This window comes from Suricata suricatta, chromosome 6 (genome assembly GCF_006229205.1).
Source record: "Suricata suricatta isolate VVHF042 chromosome 6, meerkat_22Aug2017_6uvM2_HiC, whole genome shotgun sequence".
NCBI lineage: Eukaryota > Metazoa > Chordata > Mammalia > Carnivora > Herpestidae > Suricata > Suricata suricatta.
This window is the reverse complement of record NC_043705.1, coordinates 118118571-118137057: the sequence shown is the minus strand read 5'-3', so window position 1 is coordinate 118137057 and position 18487 is coordinate 118118571. Positions and strand designations below refer to the sequence as shown.

The 18487-nt window shown below is 47.5% G+C and overlaps 1 protein-coding gene across 1 annotated transcript in view; it reads left to right on the top strand.

The window, feature by feature from the left end:
• The window catches only part of OSMR (oncostatin M receptor), a 41008-nt gene extending 24548 nt beyond the window's left edge, over nucleotides 1–16460 (top strand). Inside the window, exons 10-19 of the mRNA XM_029940979.1 lie at nucleotides 1260–1336; nucleotides 2588–2810; nucleotides 5855–6034; nucleotides 6999–7103; nucleotides 8486–8659; nucleotides 9221–9388; nucleotides 12580–12661; nucleotides 13155–13227; nucleotides 14062–14569; nucleotides 15553–16460. Coding sequence (XP_029796839.1) covers nucleotides 1260–1336; nucleotides 2588–2810; nucleotides 5855–6034; nucleotides 6999–7103; nucleotides 8486–8659; nucleotides 9221–9388; nucleotides 12580–12661; nucleotides 13155–13227; nucleotides 14062–14569; nucleotides 15553–15851 — 1889 coding nt within the window. The 3' untranslated portion in view covers nucleotides 15852–16460. The remainder of the gene's footprint in view (nucleotides 1–1259; nucleotides 1337–2587; nucleotides 2811–5854; nucleotides 6035–6998; nucleotides 7104–8485; nucleotides 8660–9220; nucleotides 9389–12579; nucleotides 12662–13154; nucleotides 13228–14061; nucleotides 14570–15552) is intronic.
• Nucleotides 16461–18487: the final 2027 nt, after the last annotated feature.

Sequence of the window (18487 nt, the reverse complement as noted above, 5' to 3'; positions counted from 1 at the left end):
ATAAATTGAGATGAATTTACTGGTGATGAATCTCTAGGTTTTTTTAAGCTCTGATAATACTTTGCTTGATGCTGTAAAAGTCGATGCTTATGTGTATTATAACCATACTTAAGTAGAATCGTAGCGAACAGACTTAAACGGCACCAGGGTAGAGACTGTCCGTTGTGCTGCGGGGCACTCTTCTGACAAGGACTGATTTATAAACCGGCTGAAGATTTTGCATTAATCTTGGAATCCCATGCTGTTTCTGAGTATTTCAATAAGTTTTTTATTTAATATTGGCTTCTCCAGTGGCCTATTTAGCACATTGAAATCTGCTTCAGTACATTTTTAAAAATATGTGGTGGTGATGGAGGAGGGCACTTGTGGGGAGGAGCACTGGGTGTTATATGGAAACCGACTTGGCAATAAACTATTAAAAAATATGGTCATCTTTAAATTGAGGAGAAAGTGTCAGCAACTCAAAAAGGACTTAAATTTCAGTTATTAGTGGCAGTAAATTATATTTTTATATAACAGCTAAATCTTTGTGTGTTATGTTCCAAGACAATTCTTCCTACATGGGGATGTTCGGAATCAAGTCACCTTCTTACAGTTTGTTGGAGGTAAAGACAAGGATGCACACTTTTCCAGAACAATGTAGTAAGGGCAGTGAATGGCAGTGAGTGGCCGATGGGCGGGCAGCCGGCCCCAGCAGCCCGGGAGCTGGGGGGAGAAAGCAGCGTGGGGGGGAGGGGGATGTGGCCTGCCCAGTGGAGGGGGATCGTGGAGGGGCGCCCAGCCTGTGACCCAGCGAGAAGCCCGGACAGTGTGAAACTGTGAAATCGTGGAAGACCCCCAGGACTGTCCATCAGTGCCTCCATTATAGCCTTTGCAAAGGAAGCAAGGAAGTAGCAATGGTCTGTCACTCCTAGAAATTTAACAAATGAGAAATTTACCCAACTAACCTACTAGAGTTGGTTTAACTGATGAATGGTTCCAAAATTTTCCAGTGGCTTCCAGAAGCCCAGGCTTGATGTTCATAAGAGCTTTCAGTTTCATGCAGCAGACCTTTTGTAAGGCACCTACTATGCACACTTAGTAAGGAGTAGACAGTGTGGCCCTGGTCAAGCGGGTGGAAGTCACAGAGAGTGAAAGAGTGAGACACCAGCCTCAGGTAGGACAGGCCATCGTGTCCTGGTGTGACCAGAGTAGAAAACAGTTGAATGTATTGTTCTCCATCATATCATCACCGCGGTCTTGTCTTTGGTTAATTTCAGCTCCCTCAGAGGCGCCTGACGTCTGGAGAGAAGTGAAGTCAGTGCAGGGACATCGTGTTGTGACTTTATTCTGGAAGGTAAGAGGCACAGACCCCACAAGACACATTTGCTCGGCACTGTCTTTCAGTGTGACACTGGCTGCTGGTGCTGTGTTCCGGCTGGGAGCTGCCTTACCAAGAGTCTGGCGGGACATCTTGCCCAGTGGAGGAATCCCCGCTCCTGCCTGTCTCCCTAGTGCTCACACTGCCCCCTGCTGGACAGCCGGTCGCTCGGATGGCGGGTTCTGAGCACCAGAACCTCTATCTCTGTGACTTCTGTCCAGCCTTGCTCTCACTTTTGCAGGGCCCAGGGCACAAGTGTGAAGTAGAGAAGCACATACTGTATTTAAAAGCTATGACTATTTGCATACAGCCCTTACATATAGGAGTTAGTCCAGCTAGAGAACACTTTAAATGTATTTTGAAAGAAAAGAAAAATAAAATAGATTTCGTCATTCTGCCCTGTCTATTCAGGCCTCCATGGCAACCTGGAAGTCCAGCCTTGTGTCTGAAACTCCCCGATTCCTCAGCTCATGTTTCCATACTGACCGCGACCGTGACTGTACCGGGAGGCGTGGCCCCCAGCCACGGCCCGCCTGGCTCTCCTTCTCACCCCCACGCTGGCTGTCCCCACGTGGAGCCCTGGCACTCACACTCGGGCAGGGCATTCTCTTCGGCCTGCAGGATGCTCTAGAGGGGACTGGGCGTCCCATGAATGGCTCAGGACACAACAGGGGAAAGATGGCTGGAGGGAGAAGGGAGGCCAGTGGCCAGGCCCCAACTGCCTGCGGGTGTCTGCTCGTGCCTTGTCCCCTCGGGGCCCTCGGAGTCCCTTGTCCAGGCCAAAGAAGCCGCTTCCTCTCCTGACTTGGCCACGGGTCTCTGGACACCACGTGCCCGCGAGGAGCTCAGCCTCAGCCGCCGCCACATGCCTGATTTCAAGCTGGCTTGAGGCCGTTACTTTCACTGCTGAACTGTATCTTAATCTGCTGCTGCTGCTGGGTGGGGGGGGTGGGGGGTAAGGCAATTGAGGGCCAGAAAGGATGAAAAAGTAATTATGCAAACTCATTTCAAAGAAGAACCCATTTTTAATGTTTTTAATATTTATTTTTGAGAGAGTAGATCGCAAGCAGGGTCCTGCGCTATGAGTGCAGAACCCAGTGTGGGGCTCCAAGTCCCGAACCATGAGATCATGACCTGAGCCGAAATCAGGAGTCGGCGGTTCACCGACTGAGCCACCCAGGTGCCCCGCAAAACCTGTTTTGAAATGATATCCATATTTTCTTTCAGCCACTATCAAAATTGCAGGCCAAGGGGAAGATTCTGTTCTATAATGTAGTTCTAGAAAATCTAGATGGACCATCCACCATGAAGCTCCTCTCCATTCCTGCCCCGGCCAATTGCACAGAACTAGCCCTCGACCACCATTCTTACCAAATCCATGTCACCGCTAATAACAGCGTGGGCACGTCCCCTGCTGCGGTCATCACCCTGTCCAGAGACCCTGGAAACAGTGAGTTTCGTTTTGTTGTGATTCTGTGGGACAGACGATGTTATTAAGTAGCAATGGACAAATTGGAAAGGCAGTCATCTGAGGGGACAAAATGTCTAGCTGCTAAACGCTGTTAGTCGTTTTCTTCCGGTCCAAGCACGGCTGCTGCGTGTTTCTCGGGACAGCCCTGCTCCGTGTGGGGAGGGTGACAGCTCAGCCGCAGCTGGACACCACTGCCCTGGGCTTCTCCGACAAGTCCGGAGAGTTACGTCACATTCACTCAAGTAAACGCAACACCAATAAGCAGTCTTGGCTGAGAGCCGGGGTTGGTGTAAACGTGCTTTGTGGCTTATGAGACCACGGGTCGCATTTATTGTATTGTAAAATATCTTGTCAGTCCTTGTCACCCAGAAAGAGCCCATTAGCATTGCCAGAGGTGAGAAGGAGCACTGACAGGCATCATCTTTCCGGAGGCTTTGCTGAGGCTGGTGAATGAAAGATGGTTACTGACTAATCCCTTAGCCTGTGAGAGACCAGACAAGGTGAAGGTGACCTTACACGGACAGGCAGTAGCAGTGTTGATTGCCTTCTTGGGAGAGCTGTAGAAAGAGGTTGAATATACTACCCCCTCTCCCAACCCCCCCACTCCACATGCCCAGTAACGTAGGAGACAACGCAGGCTTTGGCAGAAAGTAAGGGACATCGTGCACTTGTTGTGCACCTGTGGATAATGCCACGCTTCGCTTCCTGCTGTGCCACTTTCAGGTCCTGCTCACGGGGCTGCCGCACATTGTATTATACCTGTCATTCAAGTTAGGCTTAAACTTGGGTTAAGGCTAGACCAGAGAGAAGCGTTGTCTGGCTTTATTTTATTTATTTTTAAAGAACGATCCAGTGTGTCAAGTAATAAAGAGAAGTTGGAATTGCGACACAGAAGAAAAACTCAGGAGTTCCTTGATGTGAGCTTTGTTTATCAAGAACTGCTTTAGGGAAGGAAGTGACGAGTTGTATTCTGTCTTCATGAGGACAAAAGCAGGGAGAGTGGACGCGGCATTTCATTCGCCCTAGGGAAGCCGATAGGTAGAAGACGACTGCTTTGAATGACGCCCAGTCCAAACAACACTACGGAGCAGTTATCTGTTTGGGGGTCTTCTGTGTCTGTGGGTTCTTCCTCATCCCCTGCTCTCAGACCTCCATGCTTACCCTGTGAGGACTTCCTTATGTGGCCCACATTCTTTTTAAAAAAATTTTTTCAAGTATTTATTTATATTTGAGAGAGAGAGAAGGAGACACAGGACATGAGTGAGGGGGGGGCAGGCTCCAGGCTCTGAGCTGTCAGCACACGACCTGATGTGGCTTACGCCACGAGCTGTAGGATCAAGACCTGAGCCACCCATGTGCCCCAGTGGCCCACATTCTTAAATCACTTCAGTGGATAAGTTCACCAAAGCGCTATGAGGCCAACTGTTCATACTGGAGTGTGAATGACTGAAAAAAAGATTCCTTTCTCCTTCCCTTTTTGAAATTTGCAATTTTCAAAAAGCAGCTTGGTAAGAGGTATGGTCCTAAGTTTGGGATGAAATATTAGCCAGTGTGAATAAGTAGAGTGAAAAATGTCAACTTTGATGTGAAAGAGACTTCTTTCTTTAACAGAAGAAGACACGGAGGCCATGTAGGTGGGATACACAGAGCCTTCGTGGGGCAGCCTTTGTCTTATACCTAGAGCTACTCGTTCCTCTGGGTACCCCCCACTAGATAACTAGAAAAACTGACAGCACTGTGCTCTCACACCAGTGTGCAGGTATAATTAGGATTGCCAAGAAAAATACAGGATGCCCAGTTAAATTCAAATTGCAGATGAACAATGAGTAAATTTTCCGTAGAAGTCTGTACCGAGCAGTGGTTGCTCCTCTTGGAGCAAATCTCGCTTTTCTGAGCCGCCGCCTGCAGGCCCGCCCCTGGGTCTGGGGCTGTCTCCCTCGAGGGACTGGCGGGGCCACTGGCCTCATCCGTGGAGGGCCGTGAGGTCAGCCCGGGGAGATGGGAGAGCTCATCATCAGGTGACTGTGCCTGAGATCCCTAGAGCTGTGGTCCACTCAGATCATATCACTTTTTCCTCATTGAAAACGACCTTGGCTCCTAAAGTATGTTGAGACGGCAGCCGTGGTCCCGAGCGGTGCACGTCCCTGCATCACCCGCCTCAGTGCACGTCTGAGCTCTGTCCTCTGTGGCCTCGCTCACTTTCTACCCCTGACATCACACAAGTAGTAGTTCAGGGGCAGCCAGCATCATGTGGGCGAAGGAAGGTGCATTATTCGTTTGTTCAACAGATATTTTTAAAAAGTAGATCAAGTATCAGGGGTGCCTGGGTGGCTAAGCATCTGACTTTTGACTTCGGTTCAGGTCATAGTCTCACGGTTCAGGAGTTCGAGCCCCACATCAGACTCTGCACTGACAGCACAGAGCCTGCTTGGGATTTTCTCTCTCTGCCTCTCTCCCTCCCGGTCCCCCTCTTGTGGGCTCTGTTTCTCTGTCTGTCTCTCTTTCTCTTTCTCTCTCAAAATAAATAAATAAACTTAAAAAATAAAAGTAAATCCAGTGCCAGGCATGGGGTCAGCCAATTTTTCGGGTAAAGGGGAAGATAGTAAATATTTCAGGCTTCACAGATTGTACTGCCTCTGTTCTATAGTCTGTATTCTTTGTTTGGGGCAACTCTTTAAAAATCTTAACCCCTTCATAGCTCAGGGGTCGTAACACAAGCTTTGGAGGCTGGATTGTCCTAATGGCCATAGTTTGCTCACCCTGGTTTTAGGGGCTGACGTCTGGTTGAGTCTCAGAAGATTAGAACAAGAGGTATTCTAAGGGCAAGTGTGAGCAGTCGCTGGGAAGTGAGAGGCAGGAAATCACTCGTGAAAACATCAGCCCATCCCCAAGCTTCTAAAGCCACTGAAGTAATAGGGCTCTTAAGTGTCAGTACATGTTCAAGTTTATCTGCTTCTTTAAACATCGTTTTGAAAATGTACAACGAATTCCATCTGAAGCCAGGCTGTATTTGTCATATACAGAGGACGTTGAAGAAGCAAGAGTTAAAGGCACAAAGGATGGATTCTCTCTGTCTTGGAAACCCCAACCCAGAGATGTCACGGGCTACATCGTGGAGTGGTGTGAGCATCCCAGGGACCCACGCTGTGATCTCCAGTGGAAAAGCCTAGGTCCCAACACCACGAGCACAGTTGTTAGCTCAGGTAGGAAGAGCCCTCCGTATTACCATCTTGTTCATGCACCTTGCAGCGAGCTCCACGCGGACCTCTGGACCACCTCGTGGATACTTGGTGCTAAACTAGTAACTCTGAAATGATGAATCAGGCGCGGGTACCACGAGTTCAGTTGTGCAATGATGTGCTCTAAGATTTGGTCTTAAGTCTACTTTCACAGAGACTGTCCAGACCTAAGGCTGGGATAGGTCTTCACGGTCTTATAAACTTGTGCCTTGAAATCAGTGCTATCAAATGAGTGGCAGCGTGACATCATAACCTCCCCCTCCGTCCAGAGAGGTGCATGGGGTGGGAGACATTTAGGACACGGAGTTGTAGAGTCAGCGCCTTCACTTTCAGTAGAAAGTATAGAACGTGCTCTCTTACCTCCCACATTGGAGTTGTAACTTCAAGATCGCTGGTTTAGCATCCAGAGGGTGACAGGGGCCAGGGAGGGCACGCAGCAAGGAGACGAGGCTGCCCTTGGCTGGAGCCCTGTCAGTGGCATGGTGGGTGCTGAAAGGGGATTGCAGAGGTGCGGGTGGGAGGGGAAAGCGAGGCAGTGCCAGCAAAGCCTTCCAGATGCTCAGCTTGGTGCCCACGGGGGTGGGGGTTGGGGGCTGGCAAGAGAAGACAGGGGACTTGGAGTCAGAAGAGACTTGAAAATGGGTTTCTGTGCGTGGCTGAATTCTGCACCCGGTTTCATGCACGTGGACAAGAGTGTGTTTGAGAGCTCTTGTTGGAGAGCACGGTGTAGACGCAGCTCCCACAGGCCAAGCTGGAAACAGCAGACTCAAAGGCCAGCGGACACAGGGAAGATGGTGCAGGGGAAGTGCAGAAATCCCAAGGAGGAAGTCATTTAGGAGACACCAATCCATTTTTCATTCTATTCCTTTGCAGAAATAAAGAGAGTCACTTTTTTCTTATTGAAAATCTGTTGACCTTTCTTCCCTAGATGCCTTTAGACCGGGGGTCCGATACAACTTCAGAATTTATGGAATTTCTACAGAAAGGATTCCTTATTTATTAGAGAAGAAAACAGGATACTCTCAGGAACTGGGTAAGTTTACAGCACTTGATGTGTCCGTGGGCAGACTTGTGCAGAACAATCCAAAGATCCAAGCTGTGGGTTTCAGAATATTTCAACACCTTTCCTAATTTTCAGTGCCCTGTGCATTCTGGTTAGTGTATTTTAAAAAATATTTTTAATCATAAACTCTAAACCATTTTCATTAAAGACCGTTTATGCAAAAGAAGACACATTCATTGCTAATTTTGCCACCCCAGAAAACAAATATCCAGAGTTAACATTTGATGAATATCTAGGTATTCTTCTCCCTATAGAGATAAACATTTTTAAGTAAAAGTGGGACTTTATACAGTTTATAAAGGGCTTTTTTGACCCATGTCACTAAATATTATTTAACTATGTCATTACAAAGGAATTAATTGTTCGCATATGTCAAATCACCTGTCATTGGACCTTTAGGGTTACAGTGTTTTTCAGCTATAAACTATGAAATTCATCTCCAGGTGTCGGTCTGTCTGCACTGCTCAGTCTCTACTGCTCAGCCCCATCGCTTATGCCCCGAGTCCACCGTTTTAAAGAAATCTTTGTCCATATCCACAACAGTGGTTTTTAAATGAAGTTTTAGAGATAGAATGCTTGAGTCAAAGGACTGAACTTACATGGTTTCTCATTTCCTTTACAATTTTTAAGACTTGTGACACATACTGTGAAATCAGCCTCCAGAAATGCTCCCATGATTCCACCAGCTGCATGGAGGGCAATTTCGATCCCACTGAAATCTGGGCACTGGGGACCTCTCCTCTCTTGCACCGATCTGCTTACCTCTTCCCACACCTACACGTGTGGGGGGCATGGAGGGGCGCTGAGAGTGGCCAATGGTGTGCTGTTGGTGCACGTGTCTCCGTGCACAGACCAGGTGTGCGCATGCGTGCATTGGGCTCAGGAAGCCTTCAGACCAAGTACTCCTGGCTCGTTTCAGTGACGCTTGGACAGCTTGGCATTGTCACAGCCTGGGCACTAGAGTCGCTCCAAAACCCCCTTCAGTCTGTTCCCTGGCAGGGTCTTCCGTCCATTGCTGCTTAGAATCCAAGAGCAGAATGAAGCCTAGGAAAGCCTTTGTTCTCTTTGCTGTGTGACCTTGTGCGAGCTAGTGAGTCTCTCTGGCCGTGCTTGTCTTCGTCTGTGAAAGGCAAGACTGGGGCAGGAAGATGGCTCACGTCCTTCCCAGCCCTCACAGACGATGTCAGGGCATAAACCCCCCTGGGAGTTATGAACGGAAGCTCCTGAACGTGGCAGGGAAGTGCTCTCGGGCTCTGGAGTTGGCTGTGGCCCTGCTTTTAGTTGACGTGAGCACTTTCACTCCATGCACATTTCCAGGGGATGACTCTTCCTACCCCAACTTCCTTCCCCAGCTCCTTCTGACAGCCCTCAGGTGCACATTGGCAACCTGACCGCCTCCTCCTTTACTCTGAGCTGGAAGGGCTGGCCCGCCGAGCCCCAGCCCGGGTTCCTACGAGGATACTCCCTCTATCTGAAGTCCAAGGCTGTGCAGTGCCTCCCGGGATCTGAGAAGGCGGTTCTTCCAGGTGACGTGTTTGTTGGCCTGTTTCCTCTTTCAAGACTTCACTTTTCAAAAACCCTCAGCAAGGCGGCCGCGTCTGACCCTGGCCAGGCCGAATCCTGTCCTTGCATGTTTTCGCGATCCAGAGCGTTCTTCAACAAATTAGTGGGCAAGACGGCAGGGGTCAGTATTTTAACGTATTGAAAACAAAGTGCCTGGTATTTGGGGAAGCATTTGAAATACCATCAGCTCCGTAAGAAAAGGTGCCCGTTGCAAAACTTTCTTGGGGAGTCCTTTTCCTTTTTTTTCCTCTGTTAAACGTTATTCCAGTATATTGTTAAGTCTCTCTCCAGCTCTCACTGTCTCTCCCAGACTTGTGTACTCTCCCGGGCTCAGCAGCTTTTCTGGCCACGTCTTCAAGATTTTCCCAGTGACCCAGAGTAATGAAAGTATGATTTACTATTTGATTGCTGGAAGATGTTGATGGTGCTGAGTCAACATGAGGATTATTAGTGCGCAGCCCTGTTGTAAGATCTCTCTCGCACTCATTATTTTTCTTGAAAAGAAATTTTTCTTTTAATTACAGATGGTTCAGTATGTTGCAAATACAAAATTGACAACCCCAAACAGAAGACATTTGTCGTGCAGAACCTACAGCCGGCGTCCTTCTACGAGTTTTTCCTCACGCCGTACACCAGTGCTGGCGAGGGCCCCCTCGGCACTTTTACAAAGGTCACAACTCAGGACGAATACTGTGAGTTGCGGAGATCAGGAATTTTTAAACCTTTCTTCTCTTTTCTTTCTCTAGATGGGATTCTGTTTCACAAAAAAAAAAAAAACAAAAAAAACCCCACACAAAAACGGTCATGCAGAATCCCACTCCATTCCAGACAAGGGTAGGGCTAATCTGACAGACTTACAACCTGGAACCCTCCTCCTCTGTCTCGGTGGCCCTGAGCCACTCCCTGGAGCCCCAGGCCCCCTGTCTGGATGAGGGGGTGTTTGTCACAGTGGAGCCGCACACCGCACCCCCCACCCCCCCCCCGCCGGGGCAGTTTAAAGAGGTGGGGTGGAGTCCGCTGGGGATCAGGCTCCTGCGCAAATCTGCTGTTTGCGGATTGGTGGGGGGAAGTGAGATAAAGAGATCCACTTTTTAAAATGCATTTGGCTTGAGGGGCGCCTGGTGGCTCAGTCGGTTGAGCGTCCCGACTTTGGCTCAGCTCATGATCTGACGGTTCATAGGTTCAGACCCCATGTCGAGCTCTGTGCTGACAGCTAAGAGCCTGGACTCTGCTTCTGATTCTGTGTCTCCCTCTTTCTCTGACCCTCCCTCATTTGTGCTCTCCTCCATTTGTGCTCTGTCTCTCAATAAGAAATATTAAAAATTTTTAAAAATGCATTTGGCTTGAAAGAAGAGGGCAGGGAGAAAAGCAGGAGCCAGTGACTGGGAAACCAGAGTCTGGTGGTGAGCACTGACCTCAATAAACAAGAAGATGGGAGGGGGGGAGGAAGAGACTAATGGAGGAAGAAGGGGAAAAGCAAGTATCAAATAGTGCATCGTGGAAGGTCCCCAAGGACCTTTGAAGACACTCCTTCCTGAGAAAGGGGCTGAAAGGCCGGCCTGAAGTTACCAGCGGACCTAGGTCCTCAGTGCAGGTCCCTTTGCCGGTGGCCGCAGGGCAGAGCTGCTGACTGGCAGTGAGGACGTCCGTGTCTGCGCTGGCAGATTGGGGCTGCTCCCTCCTCAGCTGCAACGTGGCCCCAGGTTTCCAAGTTGAAGGTCAGAACTTTCCAATTAAGATCTCAGTCAACGATTTATATTATTTGAGCACTCTTTGCTGTGTTTGGGTAAACTTAAAAAACTTTTAGTTTATATTCAGGCTGGGTTTTTTTCTAGCTTTGGTATTTATTTAGCTGGTTGAGGGGTGTGCGTGTGTGCACACTTACATACCTAACACAAATAGCTTCCTTTATCTCAAATGTATTTTCTTGATTTCACTTATTTCCCTTATTCACAGCCTCGGCTATGACTTTTTATTGATTTATTGGTTATTATTAAAAAGGAAAATAAATGGCTGCATGATTGCAGCCGTGAAAATGACATTCTGCAGTTGAAAAATAATATGGGCGAATCTCACACACGCAGCGCGGAGGAACAGAAGCCAGACCTGACCCTTGCTGTGGGGTTCCGCTGCGGAGAGAGGCAAATGCCGTTGTGTTATTAGAAGGCGAACTACCCCATTATCTCGGGAGGGCTGATGATTGGACGGGGACACCAGGGGAGCTTTCTGGGGAGCTGACAACGTTCCTTTTCTTGCTCTAGGTCCTGGTCACATGGCTTGTTGGCACTTGTGAAAATCCGTTGAGCTGTACTCTTACAAGCACTTTTCTGAATGCATATAATGCATTTCAATAAAAAGCTTAGCAAAACCAGTCTGAAACTGGGAAACTACCATGGCTAGGCCCCCAGGCTTGTTCTTAAAGAAGTTATAAGTCTGTAAGCTAACTGAATCTTAAAACCAGTTATAGGAGTCAAAAGTGCTGAGTTGAGAGCAAAGTATTCTTTTTTTTTCACATTTATTTATTTTTGAGAGACAGAGCACAGTGGGGAAGGGGCAGAGAGAGAGGGATACACGGAATCTGAGGCAGGCTCCAGGCTCTGAGCTGTCAGCACAGAGCCCAGTGCGGGGCTTGAACCCACAACCATGAGATCCTGACCTGAGCTGAAGTCGGGCGCTTAACCAACTGAGCCCCGCAGGCGCCCTGAGAGCAAAGTATTCTTTAGTGGAGTTAGGAAGAGAGTATCTTCCCCTTTCTGCCATCTGGTTTAACTGTAAGCCACTTGTTGAGGTGTTTGCTTCACGGTCTCACCTTTCTGTGTGTCCCTTTCTTCAGACCCCTGTCCTGCCTCACAGCACTGGGCTGGGCAGCTACCCAGGCCCATCCTCCCTTACAGAATCCCAACATTATCCACCATTTCCCCAGCTCCAAATCAAACCTCAGTCCTTCCGGGACAGCCAGATGTCGTTCGGGCTGGTGAGCAGGTGGGGTGGGGTGCGGCTGGCGCAGGGAAGCAAACAGACTGAACAGAAATACTATGTACGTGTGTACATGTGAATGACCGTTAGCCCACCAACCCTTCCCCATGAGATTTGTATCTGCAAAAGAGGGTATTTACTGGCTCAATGGAATTATTATTCATTAGGCTTGCAAGCAGTGGGGACAGAAAAGACGGTATTTAAGGAAATGAAGCACCAACAGCTGACCTATCTGACGAATAAATATGGGATAATTATCCCAGGTTAAGACACATTCTGGTCATTTTATCTGAGACTAACTCTACAGTGTACCAAAAGCCCTCAAAATCTCGGTGGCCTACAAAAACAAATAATGGCTTGACTGATCACATCTGGACTCCGGGCTCCCGTCAGGTTTGGGTTGGTTCCCTAGCTTCAGTCTGGGGCTCAGGCTAAAATGTGGTTGTGAGAGACCCATTCTCCCGGCGACTCACAGGGGCCCAGGAGGGCAAACTGTGCAAGTGCACTTGAGCAGCCGCCAGTGTTACAGCCGCTACCAGCCTGTTGGCCAAACCTAATCACACGACTGAGCCCTGAGTCAAGGGACAGAGAAGTACATTCCATTCACTGTGAGGCTTTGGCAAGGGAGGGGCGGGGTATAAAGCTGACGTGGGGCATGAAGAATTGGGAGTAGTGATCCAATCTGTCAGGGGAGGGAACAAGTCCAAGTCAAGGTGTTGATGCGCATGGTCCCTGTGCTGGGTGGGTGGTAGAACCCCCACCCCCACCCCATCAGCCAGAATTCCGATTGAAACTTGGAAAACTAGACTTTTTAAGAATAATAACTGTGTAAAATTACTCTCAAACTTACTTTTGTTCCTTTGAGGAGGGAAGAGTGCTCATGAAGTCTCTCTGCTTTCTTTTCCAGCCCGTATATTGATACGTATACTAGTCCCCATGATCCTCTGCATTTTGCTCCTCACGATCTTATGCTACCTGAAAAGTCAATGGTAAGTGTGTGGGGAAGATCTTATCCAAGAAGAAAGTCAGAGAAATATCTAGAAAAGAGTTTAATAAGATAAAAATCACACTGAATAACATGGGAGAAGGTGCTACAAAGGCGAAGGACAGAGACTTAGATGAAAATATTACTAACGATTTTGCTTTTCAGGTCAAGACAGAAGAAAAGCAATAGCCATTTGAAAAGACTGCAAAGCCTGTTCAGTAACACTAGCTAATATTATGGTGTTTCATGTAGTGTGTGCTTGGCGGTGTTCTATTCTAAGCACTTTACCTACAGCTCATTTAATTCTCCCAACACCACCAGTAAATACGATCGTAGTCTCCAACAAAGGGATGAGTAGATGGAAGCATAGTGGAGTTAAATAGCCTGCCCAAGGTCACAGTCAAAGAGTGAGGGTTAGAACCCAGGAATCTGACTCCAGAGTTCTCTTAACTGTTCACTCCATGGCAAAATCCAGTCTAATTTTCACTGTTTTCCAGGATGAAGGAGAAGTGTTACCCTGACATTCCAGATCCTTACAAGAGCAGCGTTCTATCATTAATAAAATCCAAGGTAAATGCTGGGAAATTGTATATATCCCATGTATCTATTAAAGACTAATCCAGGGTTAGGGCTGTAATAATACCCTTCTAGACTTCCTTAGAAGATGTGATAGAGCGTCGTCTCCCATAGCTGTGAAATGGGTGAACAGATCCTTGAGAGGCCTTCCATCAGGGGAAATCCTTTGGTTTGTGACAGCACCTCCTGTTAACCTGTGACCCGGACAAAACACACGCAACCTGAAGCCCGGAGTGCATTTCACATAGTTTACATGCTCTGACACAGCGCGCACAGAGTTCACATACTCTGATGCGCGCGCACATACTTCACATACTCTGACGTGCGCGCGTACTTTACGTACTCTGACGCATGGGTGCACGTACTTCATGTACTGATGAGCGCACACACATACTTCATATACTCTGATGAGCGCGTGCACATACTTCATATACTCTGACGAGCGCGTGCATACTTCATATACTCTGACGCACACGCACATACTTTACGTACTCTGACTAACGCGCACGTACTTCACATACTCTGACGCGCACACATGTACTTCACGTACTGACGCGCGCACATACATACTTCACATACTCTGACGCGCACGCATGTACTTCACGTACTGACGCGGGCACACATACTTCACATACTCTGACGCGCACGCACATACTTCACGTACCCTGACGAACGCACACGTACTTCACATACTCTGATGCGCACGCATGTACTTCACGTACTGACGCGCGCACACACATACTTCATATACTCTGACGCGCACGCACACATACTTTATATACTCTAACACACACCTGCACACACAATTTGTGTGTCTTTTTGTTCCAGGAGAACCCTCGCCTAACAATAATGAACGTCAAGGACTGTGTTCCAGATGCTATTGAAGTCATAAACAAGCGGGAAGGTGCTAGGAAGTCACTCATAGAAACGGAACCCACCAAGCCCACCTACCTTCACCTCCTCCCGACAGAGAAGAGCTACCCGGGGCCTGGGCCCTGCATCTGTTTTGAGAACTTCACCTATAATCAGGCAGCTTCTGAGTCTTGTGGCCCTGTCCCGGGACCCCCTAAGGAGCAGCCAAGTCAGCTGGGACTGTTGACGTCATCTGAAAATGTCCTAAAGGCACTAGGAAAAACTTATGTCAACTCCCTAGGAGAAATCCCAGCTGGAGAAACGAATTTGAATTATGTGTCCCAGTTGGCCTCACCCCTGTGTGGAGACAAGTCCAGTCTCCCCACGAATCCACCAGAGCCAGCACTGTGTTCAGAGTATAAAATGCAAATGGCCATACCCATGGGTCTGGCCTCTCCTCCCTCGATCACCCCTTTAGATGAAGGTGAGCACTACCACTAATCCGCATATACCCAACTCCTGCCTTTCTGCTACATAGACACGAACGGGAGCATTGGCGGCACCGTTCTTTCACCAGATGCCTCAGCTCGTAAACCCACTGAGCGGTCACCGGGGGGCATGTGACCACTACGGTCTGGCTCGGTTTCAGAGGTCAGGAGCTATGGAACTTAGCATTCCTCCTTGGAGCAGGCTTGCGTAGACACGGCAGGCGCGCGAGGCTGGGCTCCCCTGGCCGCTGTGTGTTCCAGGCTCACCTCTCCAACGGCAGGCCTGGCACTTGACACAGCCATATACCCCGCCCACTCAGTCCTACACTGGGTGGCTGTGGTCCCCCAAGTTCAGTTTTTAGGGAGGAGATAGGTCCATTAAGTTCTAACCCCACGTTCAGCGTCTTTAGGGTAAAGGGACTAGAGTTAAGGTTTTAAGGCCGCAGAAGGTTCGACACTAGAGCATGAATTGTCAATGTCAGTGCATTCTGGGTGTGTTTAATGGAAAAAGTCACAGGTGTTTGAGCGTAAAACAGATTTTAGCCTTGCCTTGAAGTGATGATAATCTGTAGTCCACTGAGGCGGTAGCAGGAACTCCCCCGGGGGCACAGACCTTAGATGGGAAGACCCGTGCATGAGCAGGAGGAGTCCCTACAACCTCCTTTCCGCTGAGTTTATGGACAGGGACAGGGCGGGACTGGCCAGGGACTCTGTCAGGGTAACAGCACTCCACCTTGGTAGACAGCAGTCTTTGACCATTTTTGACAACTACCTCAGAACAGAAACAAGAAAACGTTGTTATTAATTCCATTCACATTTTCTGACTTTTTTTCTTCTTCAAGAACTACTATATATAAATGACCTGTTTTCATTTGGTACCCTTTGAGGTTTGCGATGGTCCGGGCCCTGTCTTCATTTATATTCCTGATACGCTAACATACTGAATAAAGTGCAACCTCATTGTTGGGCTTGCTTTTAGACATCACCGTGCAAAGCTATACACAGACCGGGAAGCTCTGTGTTCGCTCAGCACAGCGTTGTCTCCCGGAACCAGTATGTACAAGGCACCAGGGGCACAGCAGGCCTTCAGCACAGGCTGTGCTGGAAACAACACCGCCTCTGCCACCACATGCCCTGCTCTCGCATCAGCACCGCACAGCCAAGACCGAAGCAGAAGACCCACGCCTCCGAGTAAAGTGGCTGTCAGCTGGCCCAAATGGGCCAACACAAACGGGGCTTCTGTTCAGGCTTTTCAACCTTTTCCATACACAGCACTAAACGTTTTGCTGGGGAAACTGGGCATGTACTCCTAACGTCATATAATACGTTTTGGGGACCAGTATTGTCATCATTTAGCCTCCTTGCTCCTTTCTCATGATGCAACTATACAAGTAGCAAAGGCCGTGAAGACAGATTTATAAAGTGTCTTTCATATGGATTTTCTTTTAACAACAACCCACAAAACCTTGAAGTCATCTTTGTCGCAAAAAGCATTTTGTCACAACTGCATTTTGTGTTTTCTCTACCTCAATGCGATGAAAACTTAACAGTAAGTGTAGCCAATAAGTCACCTCATGAGCTTACTAAAAACATAAATTTTGGGGTACCACTCCAAACCTCATCAGAATCTCTGTGGCTTGAGACCCAAACTATGTATTTCATCAGCTCCCTCCCAGGCATTTGGATGCACATGCAACTCAGAATCATATAGCAAAATACCAACCAGAAATGTGGGGCTACGTGACTTTATGCTTACAGTATCACTAGGACTGCGGTTTTGGCTACAAAGATTCTCCCGTGACCCTAACACCAAATGTGGTTAGATTTAAAACCTTTGTCAATACTATATGCCATCTAACAGCATTAAACAATGTTCTTGAGAACCTTTGAAATTTGTATTCAGTATCAGAATTGTAAGGATTAAAAAAATACTCATGGAAAAAAAAGACTCCTGGAGAATTTCAAATGACACAGAAGTGAGTTTAACCAACCCTTATACATCATCAGGCCCAAGAGCCATTAACCAACCCATGGCTGTTGCAGCCCATCCAGACCCTTGTCCACTCTCCCTCCTGGTATTTGGAAGCAAATCAAAGGATCTCATCTGCTGCTTTCTCTAAAGAAGTTCTACTCTTCTTAACATAACCCGCCCCATGACCGAACCATGGACTTTGCACCACAGCTGCCTGTGCTCCCGTTCCAACACCTGACTCCTGCTGAGTCTGGCAAAACTGATCCCCGGCTAGAATGTGTATTTTCGGAGGAGATCAAGTTGTTAGACAACATCTAGTATTTCTTCTAAGAGCTCCAGGGAAAGAAAACTGGCTTTCGTTGCAAAGAATTTACAAAACTGGGGCGCCTGAGTGGCTCAGACGGTTGGGCGCCCAAATTCAGCTCTGGTCATGATGTCATGGTCTGTGAGTTCGAGTCTCACATTGGGCTCTGTGCCTGGAGTCTGCTTCAGATTCTGTGTTTCCCTCTCTCTCTGCCCCTCCCTTGCTCGCACTCTCTCAAAAATAAATATTTTTAAAAAATTAAAAAATAAAATTAAGAAAGTTTACAAAACATATTAAACATCTTACATAAAGGAGAACCTTTAAAAACCTTTGAAGAGATACAACAGAAGAGAAAATGCCTTCAGAATGAGCAGTTAAAGGATATACAATAACTAAATATATTCAATTTAAAGCACCAAGCAAAGGCAGTTGACTTAATCTTCCAAGATAAGCATTAAAGAGGGGCACCTGGGTGGGTCAGTCCGTTAAACATCCAACTTCAGCTCAGGACATGATCTCACGGTTCGTGAGCTCGAGCCCCACATCAGGCTCTGTGTCAAGAGCTCAGAGCTTGGAGCCTGCTTCAGTTTCTGTGTCTCCCTCTCTCTCTTCTCCTCTGTTTGCACTCTGCACTCTGTTTGTCTCTCTGAAAAATAAATAACACTAAAAAAACAAAATTAAAAATGATAAGCGTTAAAGAAACAAGCTTTTATAGTATTTTTTTTAATCAACGCAAAAGTAGTTGCTATGGTCTGAATGAATGGCCTCAAAATTTCTATGTTGAAATCCTAACCCCCAGAGATACTGGGATTAGGAGACGACGACTTTGGAAGGTGATTAGGTCACACGGTGATTAGGTCACACGACTGAGCCCTCAGGTACTCGGGATGGATGCAGTCAGGACATCCCAAGGGCTCCTTATTCTTTCTGCCACATCAGCACATGGGAACCCTGGGACCTGGCAGAGGGCCCCCACTCAGTGCTAGCACGCTGGCCTCAGCTCTCCAGTCTCCGGAACTGGAGAAATAAATTTTTGTTGTTTGTAATCTACCCAGTCTGTGATGTTTTATTAGAGTCGCCCAAATGGACTAAGAAGGTACTTCAAGTGTTTTTATATACCAAAGAGTTGTCTTTTTAAATGAAATAAACTTTCTGAAGTTTAGGCCCACAAATTTCAAAGATCAGCTGTATGATGATGATTAAGTGTGCTTTTTTAAGTCTATTTTGGGGCCAACAGCATACATACACATTAGGTGATGGGAAAATGATACACAGAAATATGCCCAAGGGCCAAGCTATCCAAACAACCTACTTCTGCAAGTGACACGACCTTCACCACATACAGTCAACTGTAACCTAGCTTTGACCCAGCTTCCACGTTGAATTCTATTCTCCAGCCTTGGTAATTGCCCCTGTGGCATTTTCTCTTGCCACTAGGTGGCTATATGATAACCCATCTGATGACCAGATTGAGCTGGAGAAATCAAATTCCTTCCACTAAAAGTCATCATCATACCATCATCACTTACACTGTGTATCTCCTCAAAATTTACAACTGTTTTAAAGACAGATCGTTTTTCAAACCCTTTATAATGATTTGAAGTTTAAAAAAATATATAAAGGTATTTGTTTAGATTA